General features: G+C 38.3%; 3 protein-coding genes across 8 annotated transcripts; 2 read left to right on the top strand and 1 right to left on the bottom strand.

The window, feature by feature from the left end:
* Positions 1–902: 902 nt before the first annotated feature.
* cib2 (calcium and integrin binding family member 2) lies at positions 903–12,720 on the bottom strand. 4 transcript variants are annotated; one of them, XM_082539083.1, is made up of 7 exons: positions 12,406–12,720; positions 10,874–11,101; positions 9,574–9,608; positions 7,665–7,776; positions 4,123–4,270; positions 3,850–4,045; positions 903–1,774 (listed from the first exon to the last, which is right to left on the bottom strand). In XM_082539083.1, the coding sequence occupies exons 2-7, from the start codon at positions 10,922–10,924 to the stop codon at positions 1,753–1,755; spliced, it is 564 nt and encodes a 187-aa protein (XP_082395209.1). In that variant the 5' UTR covers positions 10,925–11,101; positions 12,406–12,720; the 3' UTR covers positions 903–1,752. The 4 variants fall into 4 exon arrangements, with proteins under 4 accessions (XP_082395209.1, XP_082395207.1, XP_082395208.1 ...); XM_082539081.1 differs by lacking the exon at positions 12,406–12,720 and adding an exon at positions 11,780–11,843 and having other exon boundaries at positions 10,874–11,275; XM_082539082.1 differs by lacking the exon at positions 12,406–12,720 and adding an exon at positions 11,190–11,321.
* On the top strand, positions 11,833–16,075 carry lrrc61 (leucine rich repeat containing 61). 2 transcript variants are annotated; one of them, XM_082539078.1, is made up of 9 exons: positions 11,838–12,210; positions 13,172–13,267; positions 13,347–13,493; positions 13,605–13,665; positions 13,830–13,915; positions 13,996–14,061; positions 14,157–14,225; positions 14,373–14,498; positions 14,603–16,075. In XM_082539078.1, the coding sequence occupies exons 1-9, from the start codon at positions 12,183–12,185 to the stop codon at positions 14,707–14,709; spliced, it is 786 nt and encodes a 261-aa protein (XP_082395204.1). In that variant the 5' UTR covers positions 11,838–12,182; the 3' UTR covers positions 14,710–16,075. The 2 variants fall into 2 exon arrangements, with proteins under 2 accessions (XP_082395205.1, XP_082395204.1); XM_082539079.1 differs by lacking the exon at positions 14,373–14,498 and having other exon boundaries at positions 11,833–12,210.
* Positions 16,076–16,378: 303 nt separating this feature from the next.
* idh3a (isocitrate dehydrogenase (NAD(+)) 3 catalytic subunit alpha) lies at positions 16,379–22,512 on the top strand. 2 transcript variants are annotated; one of them, XM_082542529.1, is made up of 12 exons: positions 16,395–16,487; positions 16,810–16,875; positions 17,355–17,417; positions 17,546–17,629; positions 17,826–17,940; positions 18,240–18,427; positions 20,054–20,187; positions 20,273–20,375; positions 20,485–20,549; positions 21,290–21,374; positions 21,494–21,646; positions 21,738–22,512. In XM_082542529.1, the coding sequence occupies exons 1-12, from the start codon at positions 16,461–16,463 to the stop codon at positions 21,819–21,821; spliced, it is 1,167 nt and encodes a 388-aa protein (XP_082398655.1). In that variant the 5' UTR covers positions 16,395–16,460; the 3' UTR covers positions 21,822–22,512. The 2 variants fall into 2 exon arrangements, with proteins under 2 accessions (XP_082398656.1, XP_082398655.1); XM_082542530.1 differs by lacking the exon at positions 16,810–16,875 and having other exon boundaries at positions 16,379–16,487.
* The last annotated feature ends 17 nt before the right edge of the window (positions 22,513–22,529 follow it).

The raw sequence follows: 22,529 nt of genomic DNA on the forward strand, positions 1-22,529 counted from the left end.
TATTAAACTGAACACAACAGCTGAACAGATTTTAACTGTCAGTTAAAATAAGGCCCTCAGTTTCCCTCTCTTCATTTTTCAGAGTACAGTTGAGGAGAATTCATTCCATTTACTGCTGCACTTGTGTTTTATCCAGATGAGGTGTTGCACATAAACATGGAGTTTGCTCAGATGCACCATGCATACCTTTTCTGCCTGTTGTCTGGGCCTGTGGTGGCATAGGAGCTCACAACACTTTACAGTTTGTGTTACCAATACCAAAATGCTTTCCACAAAACACACAACATCAAACGGTATCTCTGCGTGTGACTTTTCTGTATTTGAGCACCTCAGCACTTGGCCAAGGCTGTCTTTCAACTTGTCAAGACCATTTTGCAATCATTGCACTTGCCAAAAAGAAAGAAAAATCAGATTTAAGCCTCAGCCGACCCAATCTCCTTAGTGACTGTGAAGGTCTGCATGTATGGCTATACCTATCAACCAATTCTGCAGTACGACTCATGAGAACTACCGAGCTAAACATCAAATCTAAAACACAATACACCATGTGTAACTGATGCAAATCTGTATCCTCCAGCCAAGAAACCACCACATGTTAATCATCAACCAACATAGCCAAAACCATTTCCTCCAGCTTTCTGCTGAAGTTAGCCGAATGTGCAGGATGTTCAGAGGCTGGTGAACGCGAGGCAGCTCTGTCTTAATAATCACATCCTCCCTAAAAATGTATTATAGCTCACATGAGAGGCTAAGCTGAAGCACATGCTTCCTAATTTTTAATGTGCAAACATCTTCATATTTTGTTATGAGTAAATTACAAGTGCATTAAGTCAGAGCACACTGGAAAACAACATTTATTCAAAGGAAGACAAATACAAGACATTACATGAAGTCCTATAAAATACATATCCAAAACATGGCAGTAACTGACATCTTGTGTAAATGGCAGATGATGAAAGCTACCACAAAGAGTTTGGATGACAAAGCCCTTCATCTAACTGGAGAACAGTACAACATGACTGTCATTATATTCAAGCAAAGTACAAGCACAATAACAACATAAATACTTAATTTATTGCATAGCTATAGAATATCCCCTAATCCTGCTGCTGTGCTTCAAGTTTTATCTGTAGCTCTATAAATACTGGATGTCTCTGAAGGTGCCACTGCAGAAAGACTTCACAGGGAATCATGTGCAATGTAGTTTCAGTGATAATGGTTTTGAAAGTGTTCCTGAGACCAAGCAATGATATTCATTGCTGATATGTCTGGTTTTAACACAGTGTGCCGTTCAGTATTGGTTTTTAGTTTTGTCCTTGCATAGAGAGACATCTCTTTGAGAAGACAACATCTTCTCTGAACTTTTGATTAGATTATGTAGTACAATTAATAGCTAATGCATTTCTCAGAGTTGCTCTTTTTCATTATACCCGGTCACATTACTATTTAACTATGATACTTTGTAGCTGTGATAATTTTTTTTGTGTTAGTCAGCTTTTCATTTTTCTAGCCCTTCTTCTTGTTTTTAGCATCAAATTCAAACATTTGATATGCTGCCTTTTCATGGTTTCAAAACAATTACAGGGTTTAGAAAATTTGCTATCATCAGAATCCATCTTCTCAAGTTCCGACTGCAGTAAAGGTCAGAGAGGGACGATGGATAGTGACAGACAACCACTGTGCTGTGATCAGGACATGGCTCAGGTAAAGTCTTGAGGTCCAGCCAACTTAGAAGCTGTCCATCCAACCCTCTCAGATTCTTATATGAAAGGTACTGAAAAAATAATAAAGTTGATTATTAGAAAAGTAACAATTACTGTGCATGAAACATTTTTATCCTTTACTCAACCTGAGAAATAAGATTCTTCATTTTTAAAATGTCATTTGCGAGAGTGTCCTGGCCAAGACAGACAAGATAACAGTTTAATCAACAGTGGTGACACAGACATTAATAGACACATAATTAAACACAATGTAAAATACACAAAATAAGTTTAAGCATATACATAAGATTCAATTCAATTCAGGCTTAGTTATTTTAGCAGCAAATCACAACAACAAATAAGATAAAGACCTTAAAGTATTCTGGAGAAAGCCCTGACATTCAAACAATCTCCCTTGGCACTTGGTGACAGTGGAAAGGAAAAACTCCCTTTTAACGGGAAGAAACCTCCAGCAGAATAAGGCTCAGTAAGGGGCAGCAATCTGCTGTGATCAGCTGGGGAGGGGTGATTATTCAAAACTGTTTAGGAGTGAGAAGGATTTCAAATTCAATTCTGTATTTAACAAAGAGCCAGTGAAGAGAAGCCAATATGGAATAAATGTGATCTCTCTGGCTCTTGTTCCTGTTTCTACATTTGCTGCAGAATTTGGATAAACTGAAGGCTTTTTACAGAAGTTTTAGAGCAGCATGATTAAATTACAGCAGTAATGAATACATGAACTGGTTTTTCATCATTTCTCTGTAAAGGGATAGTTCTAATTTTGGAGATACTGCACAAATAAAAGAAAGCAGTCATATCCTTTTCCTGGTACTGTTTTTGACCCAGCGTTTTGAGTTTATTTTGGATTCATGATTCTTTCTTTTGCATGATGAAGATTGTTTTAAGTTCAAGTTTTGTACAGTTTAGTCTTGAGTTTAGTTCCTTTATTGCCTCTAAGGTTTATTTGTATTTTTGGTTTCTTGTCTGTGCCTTTAGTCTTTGTCTCATCCCTCTTGTCTTGTGTTTATTTATCTGTTTCCCCGGTTATGTCTCTGTTTATTCTCTCTGTCATGTTTGTTTTCGCTCTGTTCCCCTCTGCCTCCGTCGCTCTCTCTCTCTCTCTCATCTCTAGCTCCCTGGCTCGCTCTGTCTTTCAGCTCTTTCATGTATGTCTGCTGTGTGAGCTATTTTTTTCCCACGTCAAGTTGTGTACCTTAGCCTGCGCCTTAATGAGTTTCCTGTCTTATTTTGATGGCCCTTGTCTCATGTGCTTGTGTTTAGTTTTGCTTCCTGTTTCTGTGTCTTATTTGTTTCAGCTATGTTTCCTTGCTGTCTCCGCTCTCTAATCACCTGTGTATTCATTGTGTCAGTTCCCTGTTGTCCCTTGCCGGAACGCAAGTTCATTTCCCTCCTTGCTCCATGCTCCATGCACAGTTTAGGTTGTTGTTAGTCTGAGTCTCATTTTGCCTTTTGTTTTGCGTTTTTGTTTGATTTTCACCCAGCCTAAATTAACGGCTCACTTTTTGTTAAGCCCAGTCCTGTCTATAAACGTCTGCAGTTCAGTCCTCTGTTCAAAGCGCAGTCTGCGCCAGCAGATCATGACAATCCTGGTCAAGGCAGGGCAGGGATAGCTCAGTAGGTAGAGTGGTGGCCCCATGATCGGAAGGTCGGGGGTTCGATTCCCCTGAACAGCTACTCTGAGGTACCCCTGAGCAAGGTACCGTCCCTACACACTGCTCCCCGGGCGCCCAATGGCTGCCCACTGCTTCACTGAGTGAATGGGTTAAATGCAGAGAGGGATTTTCTCCACGGGGACCAATAAAGTATACACTTTCTTCTTCAAACAATGGCTCCAATATTCATCACAGTGTTACTTGAGGCCAAAGTAATGCCATCCAGAATAAGTACCTGATTAGGCACAATGTTTGTGAGATTTCTAGGGCCAATTATAATCACCTCAATTTTGATTGAAATCCAGGCCTTCTTCTTTTTACAACGTGTCTGCATGACATGGTTTAAGTAATGACATGCCACCCAGTTGTTTTATTTTAACCTAACAAACATGTCTTTGGACTGTGGGAGGAATCCAGAGTCCAATTCTGTTTTTCATTTATCAATGTTGTTGCAATAACATGAATTTATTTACCTTAAAAAATCCGGGGCCCTGGATATCATATTTTCAAAGTCAGCAAAAGAAAGTTTGTGGTCTCCGTCCAAATCTGCCTCCTCAATGGTTTTCTCACACACCAGCTCAACTTCTTCAGGAGTCAGCTCCTCCTTTGTCAGCTTATTCAGAGTCTTTTCCAGGTCCTCTTTGCACAGGTAATTATCCACATTGAAATCTATCAGCAACAGAAGTTAGAATTAGAACATTTTAATTAATGAAGTTCTATAACGTACTGATGCTTTGAAATGTTACCGTATATTTTAAAGGCATATATGGCCTTGAGTTCTCTAGGAGCCATTTCACTCAGGACTGAAAACATGTCCACAAACTCATTGAAGCTAAGATTTCCCATCCCGTCCTCTGAGAATGACTCCACGATCCTGTTGCGGAATGGATTTTCCTGGAGAGAAAACATGATTGTGTTTAACTGCAGAATTTTGTTTACATCTAAACATAAAAATCACTCATCAAAAAAGCCCTACACATTTGCAATGGCAAACATAAGATATTTTAATAAGAAAACGATTTTCTAAAGCTTTAGAGCACCCCAATTTTTCTAGTTATTTATTGCAATTCAGGTCGTTCAAGTCCAATGAATAGTTTGAGATTAGGAATCTGGAATCTGGAGAACTGGTGCCAGAGGAACAACCTCCTTCTAAACGTCAGTAAGACAAAGGAGCTGATAGTGGACTTCAGCACTAAGCAGGAGAGGAACTACCAGACCCCCGTCATCAACGAGTGCCCAGTGGAGAGAGTGGACAGCTTCAAATACCTCGGAGTTCACATCACGCAGGACCTGTCATGGTCCTGTCACATCAACACTGTGGTTTTAAAGGCCCGACAGCGTCTCTACCACCTCAGACGCTTGAGAGACTTCCAACTGCCCTCCAAGGTGCTCAGGAACTTTTACTCGTGCACCATAGAGAGCATCCTGGCGGGAAACATCTTAACCTGGTTCGGGAACAGCACCATGCAGGACAGACGAGCTCTACAGAGGGTTGTGCGGTCAGCTGAGCGCACCATCCGCTCCGAGCTCCCTGACCTGCACTCAATCTACAGCAGGCGGTGCTGGACCAAGGCCAGGAAGATCGTGAAGGACCTCAGCCATCCCAACAACAGACTGTTCTCTCTGTTGAGGTCAGGAAAGCGATTCCGCTCCCTGAAGACCAACACAGAGAGACTGAGGAGGAGCTTCTTCCCGCAGGCGATACGGTCTCTCAATCACACCACCACACAGTACTGACCCACACATATGGTTCTTACACACACACTGGACTTTCTGGACATTGTTTTTGCACAACACTGGTCACTATATTCTTCATTTCCAGTTAATACTTGTACAGCTGCTGTTATTGTGTATATATTTATTTATATTTAGATTTCTTCATACATTCTTATATAGTTCTATATTGTGTATTGTGTATTTTGTTGTACAGTTATTTTATTTTCAACTTTAATTTATATATTTTATCTTATTCTTCCCAGTTAAATTTACCCTTCATTCTAATTTGTGTTGTACAGTTATTTCATTTTTAACCTTAATTTATATTTTATTCCTTCCTAGTTAAATTTACCCTTTTTAATTTTTCATATTTATTTCCTATCTTATTCATAGCCTTTCCTTTTTTGTTTTCTTTAGGTCACGAGCAGTTGTCCAAGCATTTCACTACATATCGTACTGTGTATGACTGTGTACGTGACAAATAAAATTTGAATTTGAATTTGAATTTGAATTTGAATAGCTTGAAATGGTACAAAGGCAAGTGGTGAACAGCAAGAGGTAGAAAAAAAAGGTAAGGTAACTCATAACTGAAAAATAATGTATGTTTCAGAATTATACAAAAAGTCCTTTTTAAGGGAACACAAAATGGGTTAACAAAAATGACGAGAAAAAAGGCAATTAACAGTAAAAGAGGGTTGATGACACTTAAAAATGTAGGTCTTTCTACAGAGAAATTACAAAGAAAGTCAAGGTGTCAGTAAGTAGAGTTTTCTCCACCATCAAAAGGCACTCAGAAACTGGAGCAAAATCTGACAGGAAGAGGTCTGGCAGACCCAAACCCACAACTAAATCAGAGGACAACAGCTTCCGTGATAGGTGGCTCACACGACAACATATAGTAAGCAAGCCTCAGTTTCAACTGTGAAGAGAAGACTTCGAGCTGCAGGTTTGACAGGACGAGTTGCAACATGAAAGCCATTGCTAAGATGTCAGTATAAGACAAAGAGGCTTGCCTGGGCCAATGAAACACAGCCATTATGGAGTGATGAATCAAAATTTGATGTCGATTGCCTAATGTGAAGAGGAACATTATTCCAAAGCTTTGGAGCCACAATAAAGAACACTCGGTCTCCTCTCAGTTTCAGCCGTGATTTGGGGACTGAGAGCAACAGCTCCTCAGCTGACTGGAGCAAACGAGTGGGGACATAGGGCTTCAGCAAATCAGACAAATATGCAGGTGCCAGATCATTAAAGGATTTAAAAATCAAGAAAAGGACTTTAAAGTGAATCCTAAATTCAATTGGAAGCCAGTGCAGGGAGGCCAGAACCGGAGTAATGTGCTCTGAGTAATCAACTGTAAAGGAAGTGCGATGGTCTGGGGCTGTTTTGCTGGATCCAGGGTCAGTGACTTGTACAGAGTGAGACGCACCCTGAACCAATACGACTACCACAGCATTCTGCAGCGCCATGGAATACCTTCTGGTATGCGCCTAGTTGGTCAAGGTTTCAACCTACAGCAAGATAATGACCGAAAACACAAGTCTGGGCTATGCCAGAACTACATAAGGAAAAAGAACAAGGTAAGCTTAAAAACATGGAGTGGCCAGCACAGTCTAAAGACTTAAATCCCATTGAGCTGGTTTGTGATGAACCGGACAGAACAGTGAAAGCAAAGCAACCCACAAGTGCCACACATTTATGGGAACATCTGCAACAGATATGGGGAAGAACTTTCTGAAGAATATTTGACTTCTATTGTAGAAAGAATGGCACGAGTGTGTTCAGCTGTTATATCTGCCAAAGGTGGCAAAAGTTTAGAATACATTCTGGTCTATAAACTGATTGATTGATGATTTCCTTTTTAACTTCAATTGCTTATTTTTAAAATGCTTTCATTTCAGAGTGCAATGAAACATTACACTGCATAAATTTCAATAAAAAACTGGAAAAGTTGTGGTGTTCTAAAACTTTTGACTGGTAGTGCATATTCACGATATTCAAGACAATGCTATTAAATCAGAGTTTGTAGTTCAGTGAGTCCAAATAAGAAAGTGTTATTGCCCAGGGTAAAGTTTGAGGTCAATAAATAATCAGCTAAATAGAAATATATAAAATAGGATGACAAATTTATAGTCATGAAGTTGTAGAGGACCAATTGTGTCTTTAGTCTTCTCCATCTTTTTTCTGCTATCCTTATAACCCAGCCTTATTGTGACAGTTTTACAGACAAGGCCCAATCATGCTGAGAGGAAGGGTGCATCGTGAGTGTCTGTGGTAATACTCTGCGGGGAATAGGGGCTTCATATTAAAGGGTATGGCATTCATGCTTGTTTCAGAGAAAAGCTGAGGTAAATGTGGCTGAGATGTCACAGTGTGCAAAATGGCATTTGAAATTTATTTTTGATTTACTTTTAGAATCAGTCAGAGCAATTCACGGCACATAAACTTTCAAAAGCTCACACAATGTAGTGGAGTACAGCCAGACGGGCAGTGTTAACAATCAGTTCTACACACACAAGCATACTGCTCACATTGACAAAACAGAGCTTTAAAACAGCGGTGGGGGGTTTACCTTTAATTCTGGCATGTTGACTATTAAGGCTAATGGGATTTTACAATCAGGTTCATTGGTGTAGTCCATTGGTACAAGATGTGGAGCCAGCTCATGGTATCTGCCATGCAGCCTAGGAAAAGAAAATAGACCTTTGACTTTTAAGTCAATACTTTCAGGGCATATCTGAGTATTCATCAACAGGGACGCTAGTCTTTGAGAACAAACTTACTACAATTAAACTAGATAAACCTGTCAAAGTGACTGAGTTTCACTGGTAGACTGCTAGGAACAAGTGAGGTTTACTGAAACAAGTAAACCTGTTTAAATTTAACTGTTTTTTCATATATGTCACATACTTCCTCTAACAAAAATGAACAATATATCTTCTTTTCCAAATTGCATTTTGTTTTCTGAATACTTTTGTGCAATGTCAATAAAGTTAAATCCAAAGAAAGAAGTGTTTTTTAGCACCCTATTGTGACCTCTTTTTAGTATCCAGCACTACTAGCTTTGGTCAAATTGATGTCAATGAGGAGAACCAAGTACACAAAGAATTCTCAAATGCCTTATTTTGTTTATTTTGTTGTAAAAATAAATGCAAATTAGTAAAGAATTTCTTGCTAAAAAAAGAAAAGAAAAAATCTAATCTAACATCTAGAACAAACCACAGCCAAAAGAGAGTGAAATGCAAAGGTACAGTAAGTGCTCACTTCTGTTAACGAAAAAAGCGAGTCATTTGTGCCTGTCATCAAGTGGATAAGCAACAACAGGAGAGAAATTAAGCCGTCCAGTGAGTCGTGACAACTAGTGTTATCATATTTATTTGATTTAGTTTTTTTAATGTATAAGCAGAAATGTGACACCCTTTTTGAATGGCTCTGAAAACGATACGGCAGTCAAAAGGTCAACGTGAATTTCAAAAGGTTTACCTAACATACTACAGCTACAGCTAACGGACAGAACCTTCTAGATCGTCACTAACAAACACCTGCATGTAACAGCACTGTTTACAAATCAGAAATCCACATACTTTTCCATTCATTGACTAAATGGTATATTTGCCTGTATTTCATACTTTAAAGAGACCAACATTCGACCTTTGTTGGATAGTGAATGAAAGAGGGAATGGAGCCATTACACTATAAATAGCAGCACTGTGCTACACTATGCAGATTTATATGCATTTTGTATATGAAATAAATCATAATCCACATTATGTTTACTGAGTGAAACATCTGTATATCCATTGTATGTCTGTTCTAGCTGCTCAGATGTCAAGCTGCATGTATTTCAGCAAATCTCTGAATCTTGTTCTAGGTCTGTTACCATGATTCAAACCAAAATATTACAACGAAATGAAGTGAAAACTTACAATATAGTGAAAGCTTTTAATGTTAACAAATATACATATATAATTGGGGTCATACGTCACTGCACATAAGTTACCATTAACACTCAGTTGGAAACAATTTTATGACATAAAACAACACAACGGCACACACAAATATATGCATGCCATTTGGTAAGTTACTGGTGTCTCTAGGCCAAAACTCAGCTTTTGATTTACTGTAAATCAGCAAATCAGAAGCAAACAGCCCAACCAACTCCAGGAATACCAAGGTAATGTTGGTCATGTATGCTAGCTGTAGTGTAGTGATCTATTTTATACAAAGCGATGTAATGAAAGAATGGATGAAAAAACTTAACATACAGTATTAATTGCCAAATCCTGACCCAGTTAAAGCACACATAGTCCAAAGAGCAAAGAAATACCCCAGGAAAATAAAAGAAAGGCTTATAACAACATATTTGCATCTTCTTATGGTCAGTGTAAGTGGTGAATTTATGTGGTTTAAATGAAAGACAGTGCAACATATATCTGCGAGTGATTTTTCAGAATAAAAAGGAAAAAAAATCAAAGTCTTACTGCAGAATTTCTTTCCGAGTAAAAAACGTGCAATCCTGCAATGAGAGAAAAACAGCATGTGAAAAACAAATACTTTGAATTGAAGGTTTTATAGCACTGAACATGATGACAAATCCTTTAAGGTGCAATCGAAATTTGCATAAAATGCTCACAATGACACATCTGTGAAGAATCATTACTGTAAAACACTGAGCGGGGTGTCTGGTTTCTCCTAAACGATGATGCGTTTAAGTACATGAGAACATAATCTGCTGTTGTCTGACATGCATGTGCTGGCACACGCATTATCCAACGGCTCTACCGGGGGCACCTCAGTTTACATTTGTCTTTTGTATGAATTCTGTCTGAGCTACTCCCCTGGGTGTTAGAGTGCAGTCAGATGAGCTCAAGGGACTGCACCTTTTGCTTTCACCGATACACCTACTAAAGTCAACCTTACCTGCTATGCTCCATAACACGAGATAACAATGTGCTGACACTTAGAAATGCCATTACAGTCATGCTTAAGTTATAGCTGTTGGGTTCTAGATTCCCCGTTGAATGAAGCACGCTGATGCAGTATCCAATGATCTATTTGAGCCGAAGAAAGATATAAATTCAAGTGATACTCTAGAGATAACAACTGTTAGACAAACAGAAACGGTACTCTAGGAGTAGTTGAAGTAACCAGAGAAGCTCTTGAGAAACTGTGTCCTGAGAGTAGAGTTTCACGGCACATCATCGCTGGCTTTGGCATCAATTATTAAGCCCACAGCGAATCACATGATAAACCTGTGCATATGAGGATGTCTTTCTCTCTGGGAAAACCTGGATTTTTGTTACAGGGAACAAAAGGTCAGATCTTCTTAGATGATCAGTTTACATGATATCCTCCAGTTTGGAATGAAATCAAGACCTTTTGCTATCTGCTTATCAATATTTAAATAAAAATGTGGCCATAGCTGACGACACTATAGTAGGAAATTGTTTTTTGTCTGTCATAAATGAAATTGATGGGGGGACTAGGACCAACGAAACACCCTAGAGATGGTAATAATCAATATTTATAAAGTGACTTTCCCTCTTTTCAATATCTGAGAAAATAAAAAGATAAATAAAATGATGATTTGTGTTAGTCTAACAACAGGAGTGCAATAATCACACACAAAAAAAAACATGTTTAATTTTTACTTCACTTAGCCTTCAAAGTTTTCCAGTGATGTGTTTATTGGCTGCACATAATTAAGACATTAAAACATTATTCACTTGAATGAATTGCTTGACATCCAGATTCCAAACACAGGTATGGACACAAGCTTACCTGATAAGCATCAAGCTGCTCGTCGGTAAATATCGTTTGTTTATTACCCATCTTGATCAAGTAATTTGTTGCTTGTACACATTCACAGCACTGAATGTCCAAAGCCCTTTCTCAATGAAAGGCATTTAGAAGGTCCGCAGAGACAAAGTCTCCGCACAAGATGAATTTATATCGTTGCAAACTCCTATCAAAGGGTATTGGTGTCCTTCCAGACGATGTCCTCCACGACTGCAAAAGTAGATGAAGTGCGTCAAGAATATATCTTAGTAATAAAGATTTTCGTTTAAGTCGGAGCCAGTGGATGTTGTCTGCTGACCCCAAGGAGTGCAAAGTGATCTGTTTCCCCTCCTTAAGTACCCAGATGGTGTCCACCGGAGTCCAGACAAACCAATGGGACCGGAGCTAAGAAATGAATAAATAAAAAGGCCTACTTGTGAACTAGAAACTGCTAGCAACAGGAATGATGTAACCTCACCTTGGGGCCACTTAATTACACACTAATTAAACATCTTTTTTCTTCTTCTATCTTACACAATATTGCGAACAGACTATTACTGATATCACTGATAAGATGCAATCTGTGCTTTAAACCAGTCCGCTATTGCTAAATTGTAAAATTTGGGCACTTTTTTTGCTCGTTTTTAAAAAAAAAAAACATATACATTGTTAACCTGCAGTATGCACAGTAAATACAATGATAAAAGTTATCTTACAGGTGACTATGCCAATGATATTTAATATTACAATATGTCCACCTCAGATTTAATACAGTACAAGCCCAATATTATATTTATATGTATAGTAATTACGAGAAGAAAAACTTGTTGTTTTTTTTTGGCTCCGCTGCTAATTACCATTTGGTACAATGCATAACTATTCTGCTATATACATATAGTAGTAGCATACCACAAATGCAGAAACCCCAGCATAGTTATTATCGACGGCACAGTAGCAAGACGACAACTTTTAATTGACCCGAGAACCTGTTGCACAGAAGCGGCATCTAATATATGTGCATTTCTTATTTATATATTTAATTAAGCAGGTGTGCAGCTTCTTTCAGCAGCCTGCTCCGCAGATGATCGCCTCCCCCATCCCTCTGCCGGCTGCGGAGACTGAGGTCCGTCTCATCCACCTGCGTGCTATTTACAGCACGGCAGTACAGTGAGCGTATCCTGACTGCACACCAGGACAGATGATAATTTCACATTCACCCCACAGAGCCACTACCTCTCCTAACCACCACACTGGTTAAAAGTGTCGCTCTTTACCGGGTTAGGCAGCTTTGAAGGTAGCAAAGTTGCCCAGGATGGACTCCAAGCGAGAGAAGGACCAAGGTAAGTTGTGATGGGTAGCTTGTTGCTACGTTGCTTTGCTAGCCACTAGCTGCTTATGCTAGGTAGCTGTGCTTCCAGCTACAACATAACCCCTTTTTGTTTGTTACACAACATTTTGCTTATATCATCTCATGACAAAATAAATAAATAAAACAGACGGGGAACGTTTTTAATTATATTCAAGAACCCACCCACTTTCATCCGGCTGAATCATCCTCATGATTTAATTCACGCAGCCGCTGTCTCACGAATATAGCTAACATGGGCTAACAAAGTCCCTTTAATGCCTCTGCTAACAAGTTGTAACGTTATTGCTGGCAGACTGTGCGGTAATCTAAACATCGTGACCTTTCTTTCTGCAGGTGCAGTGCAAAACATTAGTCTCTGCTTACACCCAATCCATTCTCTGTCATATTTAAGGATATAAATCCATGTCTGTCAGTGCTCATTTAGTTTTTAAATAAGTAAATAAAAATTGTGCTGCATATCTGAAAATATAATAAGAGGATCACCAAGAAAATAACAGAGCCCTACATCAGCATCATTATCATCATCATCTCTGGTCAACCGTGATTTCCTTTTACCTCTCTTAATAAGAGCTGGCTGACACTGCCTCAGGGAATCAAGCCAAATATAACTCCCTGGGTTTCTTTTATTTATGCATACAACTGGCGAGATAATACCACCCAGCAGCACATCTGTTTGTGACCCTATCCTCAAGAGGACATCCCAGCGTGCAGCCAGATATGAAATTCAGAAACTGCTTGTCTGAATTTTTTTTTGTCCCCTATTAGAGATGATTGCCTGGATTATTTGCTTATACTGTAAGCAGAACAGACACTGTGCTTCTAGCGTTTTCTTTTGCTGTGCTGACTCACGAACAATGACAGAGTGGGTGCATGCAAATAGAAAAATAAATATGCTTTGCTCTGCTGAAGTCTTGTGACTCGTATTCTTTCAGATGCAGACCATGAAAAGATAACTGCCGTGCTGCTCAAGTCACGTACCGGGGAATTTGATCTGGAGTCGATATTGTTTCTCAAATTAAGAAATCTCGGTAAGATGGAAATAATATATTAGCATTTCATTCTGCAAAATTTGCATTTCATTTATGATTTAAATTGTATGTCTTGTAGGTATACATGATCTTGGATGCACTGGGGAATGTATAAACCTGGAGAGACTGGACCTCTCTGGAAATAATATCACAAATTTGGCTCCTTTAGCATCTTTACGGCTTCTTTCAGTCCTCAATTTGTCTAACAACAGGGTCTCCAATTTAGGTACAATTTTAGAAGAAAAAGATTATTTATTTCTTGCATTATTAAGATGATTACTGTCATGAAAAGGCTTTAAAATTTCTCATAAATTGGTCACTGCTTTTGTATTTCCAGAGCCCCTGCGCACTTGTGACGTTTTACAGAACTTAAATGTGGCTGGTAATATTATATCCAGGTAAGACTAAATAACCACTGAATGTCTTTTTTTTCCTGCAGGTGATTAAAAATGTGAATATGTCACAAGCGGCTGTGTTACTGACATAAAAGCAGAAAAGCTTTATGCATAAGTTACTATGTTGTTAGGCATTTTAAGAGCATGTCTGTTTTGCTTTTCAACAGTATTGAGAACCTACACTGCCTTGTTTCTTTGAGAAAGCTAGAAAATATACGTCTGAAAGACAACACATATAATTACACTAATCCAGGTAATTTTGGTGACTTTGAACATATTCCAGTGGATGGAAATTCTCGATTAATGAACTCATGTTAAGTTTCTTTATGGCAGTGTGCAGAAACTCTTCATATAGAGCGGTAGTTCTCGAGATGTTCCCCAATATCAAAGTCCTGGATGGTAAGTTTTTTTTCCCCATTCTTTGGACATTTAACTGCTCAACATTAACTTGTAAGAGTTTCGTGTTTTAATGAATTAATCTGCTTAAATTGCAGGTGAAAGAGTTGTTGGGCGTGGAAGCGATCTGTATCAGTTATGCAAGGACATTGATGATACCATAAAAGGTATATTTTAATGAACTTGTTGTCACACTTTGTTTACTGGATTAATTTGGTGATTGTGGCACCGCTGACAGTTGTGATGCATTTGTGTTTGCCTCTGCTTGTATAATATACCGAGACTGATATTTACTTTTTTTGAATGATGATCAGCTGGTCTGTACAAGAATGGACAGCTTGTTGAACATTCTGATTGCAAGCCATGGGTGGAAGATAGTTACTGGGAGATAAAGAGATCTAATAATGCCATTATTGAAGAAGCCTATAAGCAATTTAATGGTAAGAGAATATCTGCAGACCTGTTCCTAGATATCTAGCTGGTTGCTAACAGTGTTAGATGCATAGTGCATTCCTTGACTTTTTATGTATTTTTCTTTGTACAGATGTTCTTCATGAATGCAGACTCCTCAACAACAGAGCCACTCATGTGATTTCACAAACTGAAAGATCCATGAGCCTGAAGAAGCAACCAAAACAATATGCCATCTGAGCCGGCCTATTTCGAACACATTTGTAGGCAACATTTATCAACTTCTCTGCTTGTGTGATATACCATGGCTAATGTACTGTAGATTTTTGCAGATTAACCACTCTGTATCGAAATGCTTGACATTTACCATTGCCTGACACACGTGCGCTGTCTTGCAGTGTGTGGCATTTGCTGACCTTGTACTCATCCTATGCATTGGGTATTGGACAAAACATGTAGGTGGTGTGAAAACCTTTACCCGTACCGACAGCCCTCAGTTTGGTTCAAAGATGTCTTTTACTTGCACAGTGTGCATTTTGTACCATATTGTAGCCTCCATTTATGCTGAGAGCTGTTTTATGCTGCTTAAGATTTTCTATTGGTTCTCAGTAATTTATAGCTTTTTTCCATTTTGCATTGCTGGAGAATTCGGGAAGTTATTGTGTCCCATGCTGTGTGCTTTCTTTGCAAGTTCAATTTCTGCAAAAAGAAAAAGGTGATTTAATGATTGCTTCAGCTGTTTCTACTTGTTTTATACCATAAAGTTTATTATATGTGCAATCAAAATGTGTAAAATACAGTGCGTATGAAGCTTTAATGGTGTACCCCCGCTTTTATTTTTACTAATATATCTGTATATATTATACAAAACATGTGTGTGATATGTATACAACTCATACATATATTCATACAGACCCATGTTTGCTCACTCTGAACCAATGAACATGATTTTAAAACATAAAGCAGAAGGTTATAGCCTGCAGAAGTTGTTCCTCGGCGTGTTAGAAGCGGTCCACTGGCGCCACCTGCAGGCGGTAATAGTGTTGCAACGCTAAGCACCTGCAGACATTCACTATTATTATGCTATTTACAATATAGCCCATATGAGAAGCTTGCATTTAGTTTTAGTTTAATTTAGTCTTTTTTCATTATCTTTATCCTGAAGTTAGAAAAGTAAGAGCCAAGAGAGATCCTGTCTTTGAGTTTTACATTCCATTTGACATAAAGACGTAATCAGCATACACAGGAGAAATACTTTCAATACTTTTAGTAGTTCAGTCGATGCAATCATAAGACAGTTAAAAATAACAGTAAGTTCAGATTCAGCTTTATCATTGGCCGCTTTACAGCACAGTTATTGGGACTTTTTGATAGTCAGCAAACACTTTATGGCTATCAGCACATTATGAAGTTAAAGGAAATGAAATGGCACATATGACAAAGGCCAGAAAACGTCTTTCATGTCAGTAGGACAGAGATAGAGGGCTTAATACGGCGGAAATGGAGGAAGGGGGATAAAAAAGGCAATGGGAGTAAGAAAGCAAAGGAAGCTGTTTTTACAAAATCTGAATGAAGGCAGGAGAAATGAGAAGCTCAAGTGGGAACAGGCGAGTCATATATATATATATATATATATATATATATATATATATATATATATATATATATATATATATATATATATACATATTCTTTTAATTCTTATTCTTATTTTTATTTTCATGTCTATTTAAGTGTAATTTATGACAGTATGTTTGCACTGAAGCACCGCAGCAATTTCCTAATGTTGTAAACCTGCTCAACATTTGGCAATAAAACCCTTTCTGATTCTGATTCTGAATCCTACATATATACATAGGATTCGAGGTTGTCCACACTTCATACCAGTTGGTGGCAGTAATGCACCGTTTCGGAGGGTGTAAAATACCGCCAACAAGAAGAAGAAGCTCGACAGTTGCTACAGCTGTTGTGTCGACCTTGGTTCGTTCAGAATGGCAGGGAAGGCGTGGAGGTCAGCGGTATGTGCGTTGAAACTTATGGAAATGTGTCATAGTTGCACTAGATCAATTTTGTTTCAGTTCATCAGCGAACACTTATTGTCTGTCCCGCTGACAGCATACCAGAGGCAGAACATCCACTGCTAACTACTTAGCTGACCGCTAACGCACAGGCTATATGCCCGTAGTTGCTATAGCAACCCGACACGTTTAGCTAGCAGCTATTTAGCCAAGTGTATGTTCTCGTGTAATGCAATGTAGAAGCAATTTATGGCTTCGTTGCTCTAGTTGAACATGTTTTTATTAAGGTTGCGTTATGGAAACACATGTCTATCATCTACAGATTCTTAATCTACTAACAAAGTTGGGTTTATCGATCAATGGCAAGGATAAACTCAAACCACAGGAAGTAAGTTAAGTGTACCTAACTTTAAATACTGTATATCCTTGCTGCACTGGAAAAAGAGCTCGCAGGCAGTTACTCTCGCTTCTGATGTGACCACATCTGGAATAGAGACTCTGTTTTGTAATCTTTTCAAAGTCAGGGTTGCCTTCGGCTGTTTGTCTGTCTGCCTGTCTTCCTGTCTCTCTGCCTGCTCACATAGGAGCTTCATGCAGTTGCATTGTTTTACATATTTAGATCACACTGACAATGTAATCGTTTGCAAAACCAATACAAACTTGCCAAACAGCTATACCAGTCAAAAATGTTTTACTGTTAAACACAGCAGTGCACAAATTTGGTCATCATCATTACTCAAGACATCTGTTCAGTTCACCTCACACTATACACAGACATGTTTTCAGTGCTTTTTCTTATTTCCATAAATAAACAGCAGAATAGTGTTGGGAGGAAAAAAATCAATTTGTGTTTTGTGTTTTTCTCAGTTGTCACAGGTAGTTGGGGCTTTGAAGAATGAGACTCCACAATCCAGGACTTTCATCCGTGGGGTATTTATTTTTCCTTGTAAAACTACAGACTTTTTTGTGTGAAGGTTTTTTCTGTAACTTCGAGGTTATATTAAATTTGAACTACCTCATCAGTGTGCAATAAAACTTGTGTTTGTCCTGCCTCACAGATTCAGACTGTCACTTTAATCCCCGGTGATGGGATTGGTCCAGAGATCTCCAATGCTGTCATGAAGATATTTGAAGCAGCTAAAGTTAGTACTGAAAAACAGTTTAAAAAAAAGAAAATCATTAACATGCATATTTATTTTTCAGATTTTATCAGAGAATAATATAATGCTTGAGCACTGATACCACATAAATCATATAACAATAGAAATATGATTAGTATAATTGTAGATAACAAAGGTTCTGGGAAAAAAGAATGAATTGAATGTCCTTTTGATATAGGCACCTATTCGGTGGGAAGAGAGAAATGTTACAGCCATTCGGGGACCTGGTGGAAAGTGGATGATACCTCCAGATGCCAAAGAATCAATGGACAAGAACAAAATTGGCCTGAAAGGTAACCTGATTGATTTATCTATATGGGGGTTTTTTTGTTTTGTTTTTTTAAGGCAAAGTTAAACAGTAGGACAGTTCTAGGTAATGGTGTGTATATTGGGAATATGTACTAATCTCTTTATTCCAGGAACTTCACTCTCATGTGTTCCCACATCAGCAGCTTGGAAATTAAATTTTATTAGGGGCATTAATTAATTTGGCATGCTTAAGAGAGAAAAACTTCCAAACCAATCACCAGGTTTTTAGATATATTCTTTTGGTTTGACATGAAATATTTTTGAATTCTTTAACAATCTAAAGGCCCTTTGAAGACACCAATAGCTGCTGGCCATCCCTCCATGAACCTGTTGTTGAGGAAAACCTTCGACCTCTATGCTAATGTGCGGCCCTGCGTGTCCATTGAGGGCTACCAGACCCCCTACACTGATGTGAACCTGGTCACAATCAGGGAGAACACCGAGGGAGAATACAGTGGAATTGAACATGTTGTAAGACCTTTATTAACATTACCTTTTGACAAGCTTTCTTGTAATTTCTTTAAACAGTTTTCAGGAATAGTTCTCTAGGCTTCTGGAAGAACATTCAAACCTTTTCTTTGGATGTTGGTTGAGCTGATCCTACACTGCTTCAGAAATGTTGCGGTCCAGGCTCTGAAGAGGCCAGTCCATGACCAATAGTGTTCCACTGTTTGTTTTTTCCTACCCAGTATACATTTACTGCATTGGCGGTGTGTTAGAGTAGATTTTTCCCATATCGTATCATTTGCAATCATACCGGTATAAAACTTTTACATCAAATAAAAATGTTATATCATGATATCATTGCTAAAGCAGTGACACTTGCATAACATCCCTGGTGTGGGCATCTGCAAGACACGCTTGGGCACATTAGAGAAAGAGTCAATCTCGGCCTCTGGTTATAATTTACTGCAGAAAAAAACAGAGCTTCTTAAAAAAAGAAAACATTTCTGAAAATTGTTTCCACTAATGTTGGAAGCAACAAACACATTTCACCACTTGAGTACAACTTGAATACAAATGAGGAAAAGGTAAGTTTTGCAAGCCAAAAGTAAACAAATGTCTCAACTGAACATTGCTTGCTAGTTACACTCCATATGATAGAAAGAGAAATGACTGAAATTACCTCTTAATAGGCCACAGTTATGATGCCAGTCCAAACATGGGGGAAAAAGGCCTTAAGCAAGTGGTTAAAAAACTCGAGCCCAGCTACATCACCCCAGGTAGAAAATATTGTTCAGTTTTATTATTTGACAGTATTGTGCAGCTACTCATGAGTTACAAGGTTTAGTTACTGCTACATTAGTTGTTGTTAAACTAAAGGGTTAAGCAGTTATTTATACTTTACATTTCCTGGGAAAACACTCCATGGGTTACTTTTGTGCTCATATTTAACTTGTCTCAGGGTCACAGGTGGGCTGGAGGCCATCCCGGCTGTCATAGGCCAAGATGTGATATGTACTCTGGATGGGTCCCAAGTGTGTCACAGGGCAAACACAAAGAAACAGACAACCATTCGCAATCAAATTCATTCCCAAGGGCAATTTAGAATCACCACTTACCCTAACTTCACTAATTTCATGTGTGGGCTCTTTCTGGGTACTCCTGCTTCTTAACAAAGTTTAAAGACAACAAAACACCCCTCTGAAAATGGTCGGGGACAAAGACTGAACATTGGCTGCTTTTTCACACATTTTCAGTCCAAAGATACACTTTGAAAGAAAACTCAAAGAACTACTGGTCAAGACCACTTTAAACATCTAAAGTAAAATATAAATTACCTAGCAGGGACCACATCTTCATTTAGGTTTGACAGCATTTCTTTAAGATAACAGCAGATGGCATAAGCGTGAATTGAGACTGGGGAAGGCCTCAGAAGGGATTGGCGGTGGGTCTCAGGCCACTAATGAGAGGTGAATTAATTTTGAAACAGGCAGGATAGGGCACGAAAACAATAACAAACAGCTTGCAATGCAGGAGGTTTATATATGAGGTGTGGTCCCACTCCTGAAATTTGGATAAATTATCTCCAAGTAATGAGGGTTGGCATTTGCACAGCACTGTAGTCGTGTTCACTCTTCATTCTTTTTATTTCAGATTGTTGATGGTGTTGTACAGAGTATTAAGCTCATCACCGAACAAGCCAGCAAACGCATTGCAGAGTACGCTTTTGAATATGCAAGAAACAATCAGAGAGCCAGTGTTACAGCTGTTCATAAGGCGAATATCATGTAAGTATATTTTAGCACAAGTTAAGTCATTTGTCATTGTGAAGCTGCTTGAAACTACATTTTTGCTTCTCTTTTTTTCATTTAGGCGCATGTCAGATGGACTTTTCCTACGAAAATGTAGAGAGGCCGCTGAAAAGTACAAAGATGTGAAATTCACTGAGATGTACTTGGATACCGTGTGCCTTAATGTATGTCCCAATAGCTTTGTGGTAAATTAGTCCGAATATGTTTTAGATGGCTATAAAAGAATGCTTGCTGTATTTTTCTTTTAATGTCCTTATTCATCCAAACTTATAGATGGTGCAGGATCCCACACAGTTTGATGTACTAGTGATGCCAAATTTGTATGGAGATATCTTAAGGTACACAACTGTCACCAGTAAATCTTTTATGTTAAAATACTCATAAGAACAAGGCAAATTATGAGTCTTTTCTTTTGCACTTTATCAATCAAAGACGACATTTTTCAACTGTGGCTCACTAGGAAAAAGGGAGGTAACAGAATGAACAGGAGAGTGCTGAGGAGGTGGATCCTGACTGTTCTAAATGAAGAAAAAAGTGTAATTAAATCCTATGTTTTCATACCAAAAATACAGTAGTAGTAGTAGCACCTCTAAACCTAGTGTCTCTAACAAAAAACTAACACCTAACTGGTCCTTACAGAGGCAGTATGGTAAATGTAGTAAACCCTATTCTTGTAGCCAACACCAAACAAAACAGTAAGGAGTTACTCGAAGTCACAGCCTGGTTGAATGAAAATTGGATATCCCTTTAAACAGCTGTGATGATTCGTGATGCAGCTTGGTGGTGCATAAGATCAGACACTTGTCCAGCCTGTATCAACAGTGGTTAGGTGGAGCAAGAGCAATCCATGGAGGTACTCATTGTGAACAAGAATACCCCTGCACACACTAGTTAGCATACAAAACAGAGAGCTGAAACACACATGGGCGACAGCAAAATTGTCTGGAGTTGTAAAAAAGCAACAAAAATATTGACACAATATTAAAAATGTGATTGCTCATTCATGTTATGAATTTATGTTAAATCCAGTATATGTTTTATGAAATCTAAAGGTAACCCAATGTGTTTACCATTACAGTGATCTTTGTGCCGGATTAATTGGAGGTCTTGGAGTGACTCCTAGTGGAAACATTGGTGCAAATGGTGTGGCCATATTTGAGTCGGTATGGGGTCATTTTTGTAAAGTTGCAGATACATGATCAACATACAAGTTGCACAGAAAATCCACAGTCTATTTGTGTTTGTTGTTCTTTAAAAATATCAACTTTTTCTGTAAAATCAGGTTCATGGAACTGCTCCAGATATAGCAGGAAAAGACTTGGCTAACCCCACCGCCCTGCTGCTCAGTGCAGTCATGATGCTGCGGCACATGGGTCTTCATGGGCATGCCAAGAAGATTGAAAGTGCCTGTTTTGACACAATTCGAGACAGAAAGGTAATTACTTCTTTTCTGGAGAATTGCAGTTTGGGTTATATGGTGTACACCTGTTTTCTAATTTATAATGCTTATGTTATTCATCTTCAAGGTTCTGACCAAAGACCTGGGAGGGAACTCAAAGTGCTCAGAATTCACAGAAGCAATATGTCAGAGAATGAAGGATATGGACTAAAAGGACATTAGTGAGATATGTTTGTTAATTGTTAGGGTTTTGCCCACTTGACCATATCATGCTGTATCTGCACATTTCAACCAAAAAAGAAAAAACTACTCAGGAGTTTGAGATCCTGAATGTTTAATTTTTCTCTCTGCACAATCCAAACAACTGTGTTAACAGTGGTTTGTGTATATGGAATATGCATATGTGATTTTCCTGTGTATCAGTGGTGAATATTATCTATTTATTGGTGAAATGTGTTTAATGTATTTGACAATAGTATTTGAAGACACAGCCACAAATTCCACTTGACAAACAAATCATATGCTAAGAAGTCAAACTCTGCTTCACATTTAGTTGCTTAGATAATCCATCTGTAAACACATTAGAGATTTTTTTCACTAAATGTTTTTTGAAAACTTACTGTTTGCTTATGTAATTATTGTAAAATTGGTATTACACTGACATGAGAAATGCCATAATTTTTATTCAGTGTTATTCAAATGACTCTGATAGCTGTTATAACTGATTTCTGGGTAGAAGCATGTCTTTCTCATCAATGTTATAAAGCACTTCCACCAATTTTCCTGTCAGGCAAGATGATTGGTATCATTTTAAAGAAGTCAAAATCAGTGTTGGTAAGGTAAAAGTTGCATTAAAATGGTGTAACTTTAAACTTATTAAATAAAATATCCTTTAAACACTATGTGTGGTTCTCTTTTT

This window comes from Aulonocara stuartgranti (assembly GCF_965226115.1).
Source record: "Aulonocara stuartgranti genome assembly, chromosome: 7".
Lineage (NCBI taxonomy): Eukaryota > Metazoa > Chordata > Actinopteri > Cichliformes > Cichlidae > Aulonocara > Aulonocara stuartgranti.

What these genes read in the sequence shown, in the direction of transcription:
- cib2 (XM_082539080.1), bottom strand. Translation starts at nt 9,749, where the DNA reads ATGATTCTTCACAGATGTGTCATTGTGAGCATTTTATGCAAATTTCGA. An exon ending in ACTCGGAAAGAAATTCTGCA is followed by an intron (nt 7,777 to 9,573) that starts GTAAGACTTTGA and finishes TTCTTTTCCTAG; the next exon opens with GCTGCATGGCAGATACCATG. An exon ending in TCAACATGCCAGAATTAAAG is followed by an intron (nt 4,271 to 7,664) that starts GTAAACCCCCCA and finishes TTTTCTCTCCAG; the next exon opens with GAAAATCCATTCCGCAACAG.
- lrrc61 (XM_082539078.1), top strand. Translation starts at nt 12,183, where the DNA reads ATGGACTCCAAGCGAGAGAAGGACCAAG. An exon ending in CAAGCGAGAGAAGGACCAAG is followed by an intron (nt 12,211 to 13,171) that starts GTAAGTTGTGAT and finishes GTATTCTTTCAG; the next exon opens with ATGCAGACCATGAAAAGATA. An exon ending in TCTCAAATTAAGAAATCTCG is followed by an intron (nt 13,268 to 13,346) that starts GTAAGATGGAAA and finishes TATGTCTTGTAG; the next exon opens with GTATACATGATCTTGGATGC.
- idh3a (XM_082542529.1), top strand. Translation starts at nt 16,461, where the DNA reads ATGGCAGGGAAGGCGTGGAGGTCAGCG. An exon ending in ACAGTGGAATTGAACATGTT is followed by an intron (nt 18,428 to 20,053) that starts GTAAGACCTTTA and finishes TTTTTATTTCAG; the next exon opens with ATTGTTGATGGTGTTGTACA. An exon ending in ACACAATTCGAGACAGAAAG is followed by an intron (nt 21,647 to 21,737) that starts GTAATTACTTCT and finishes TTCATCTTCAAG; the next exon opens with GTTCTGACCAAAGACCTGGG.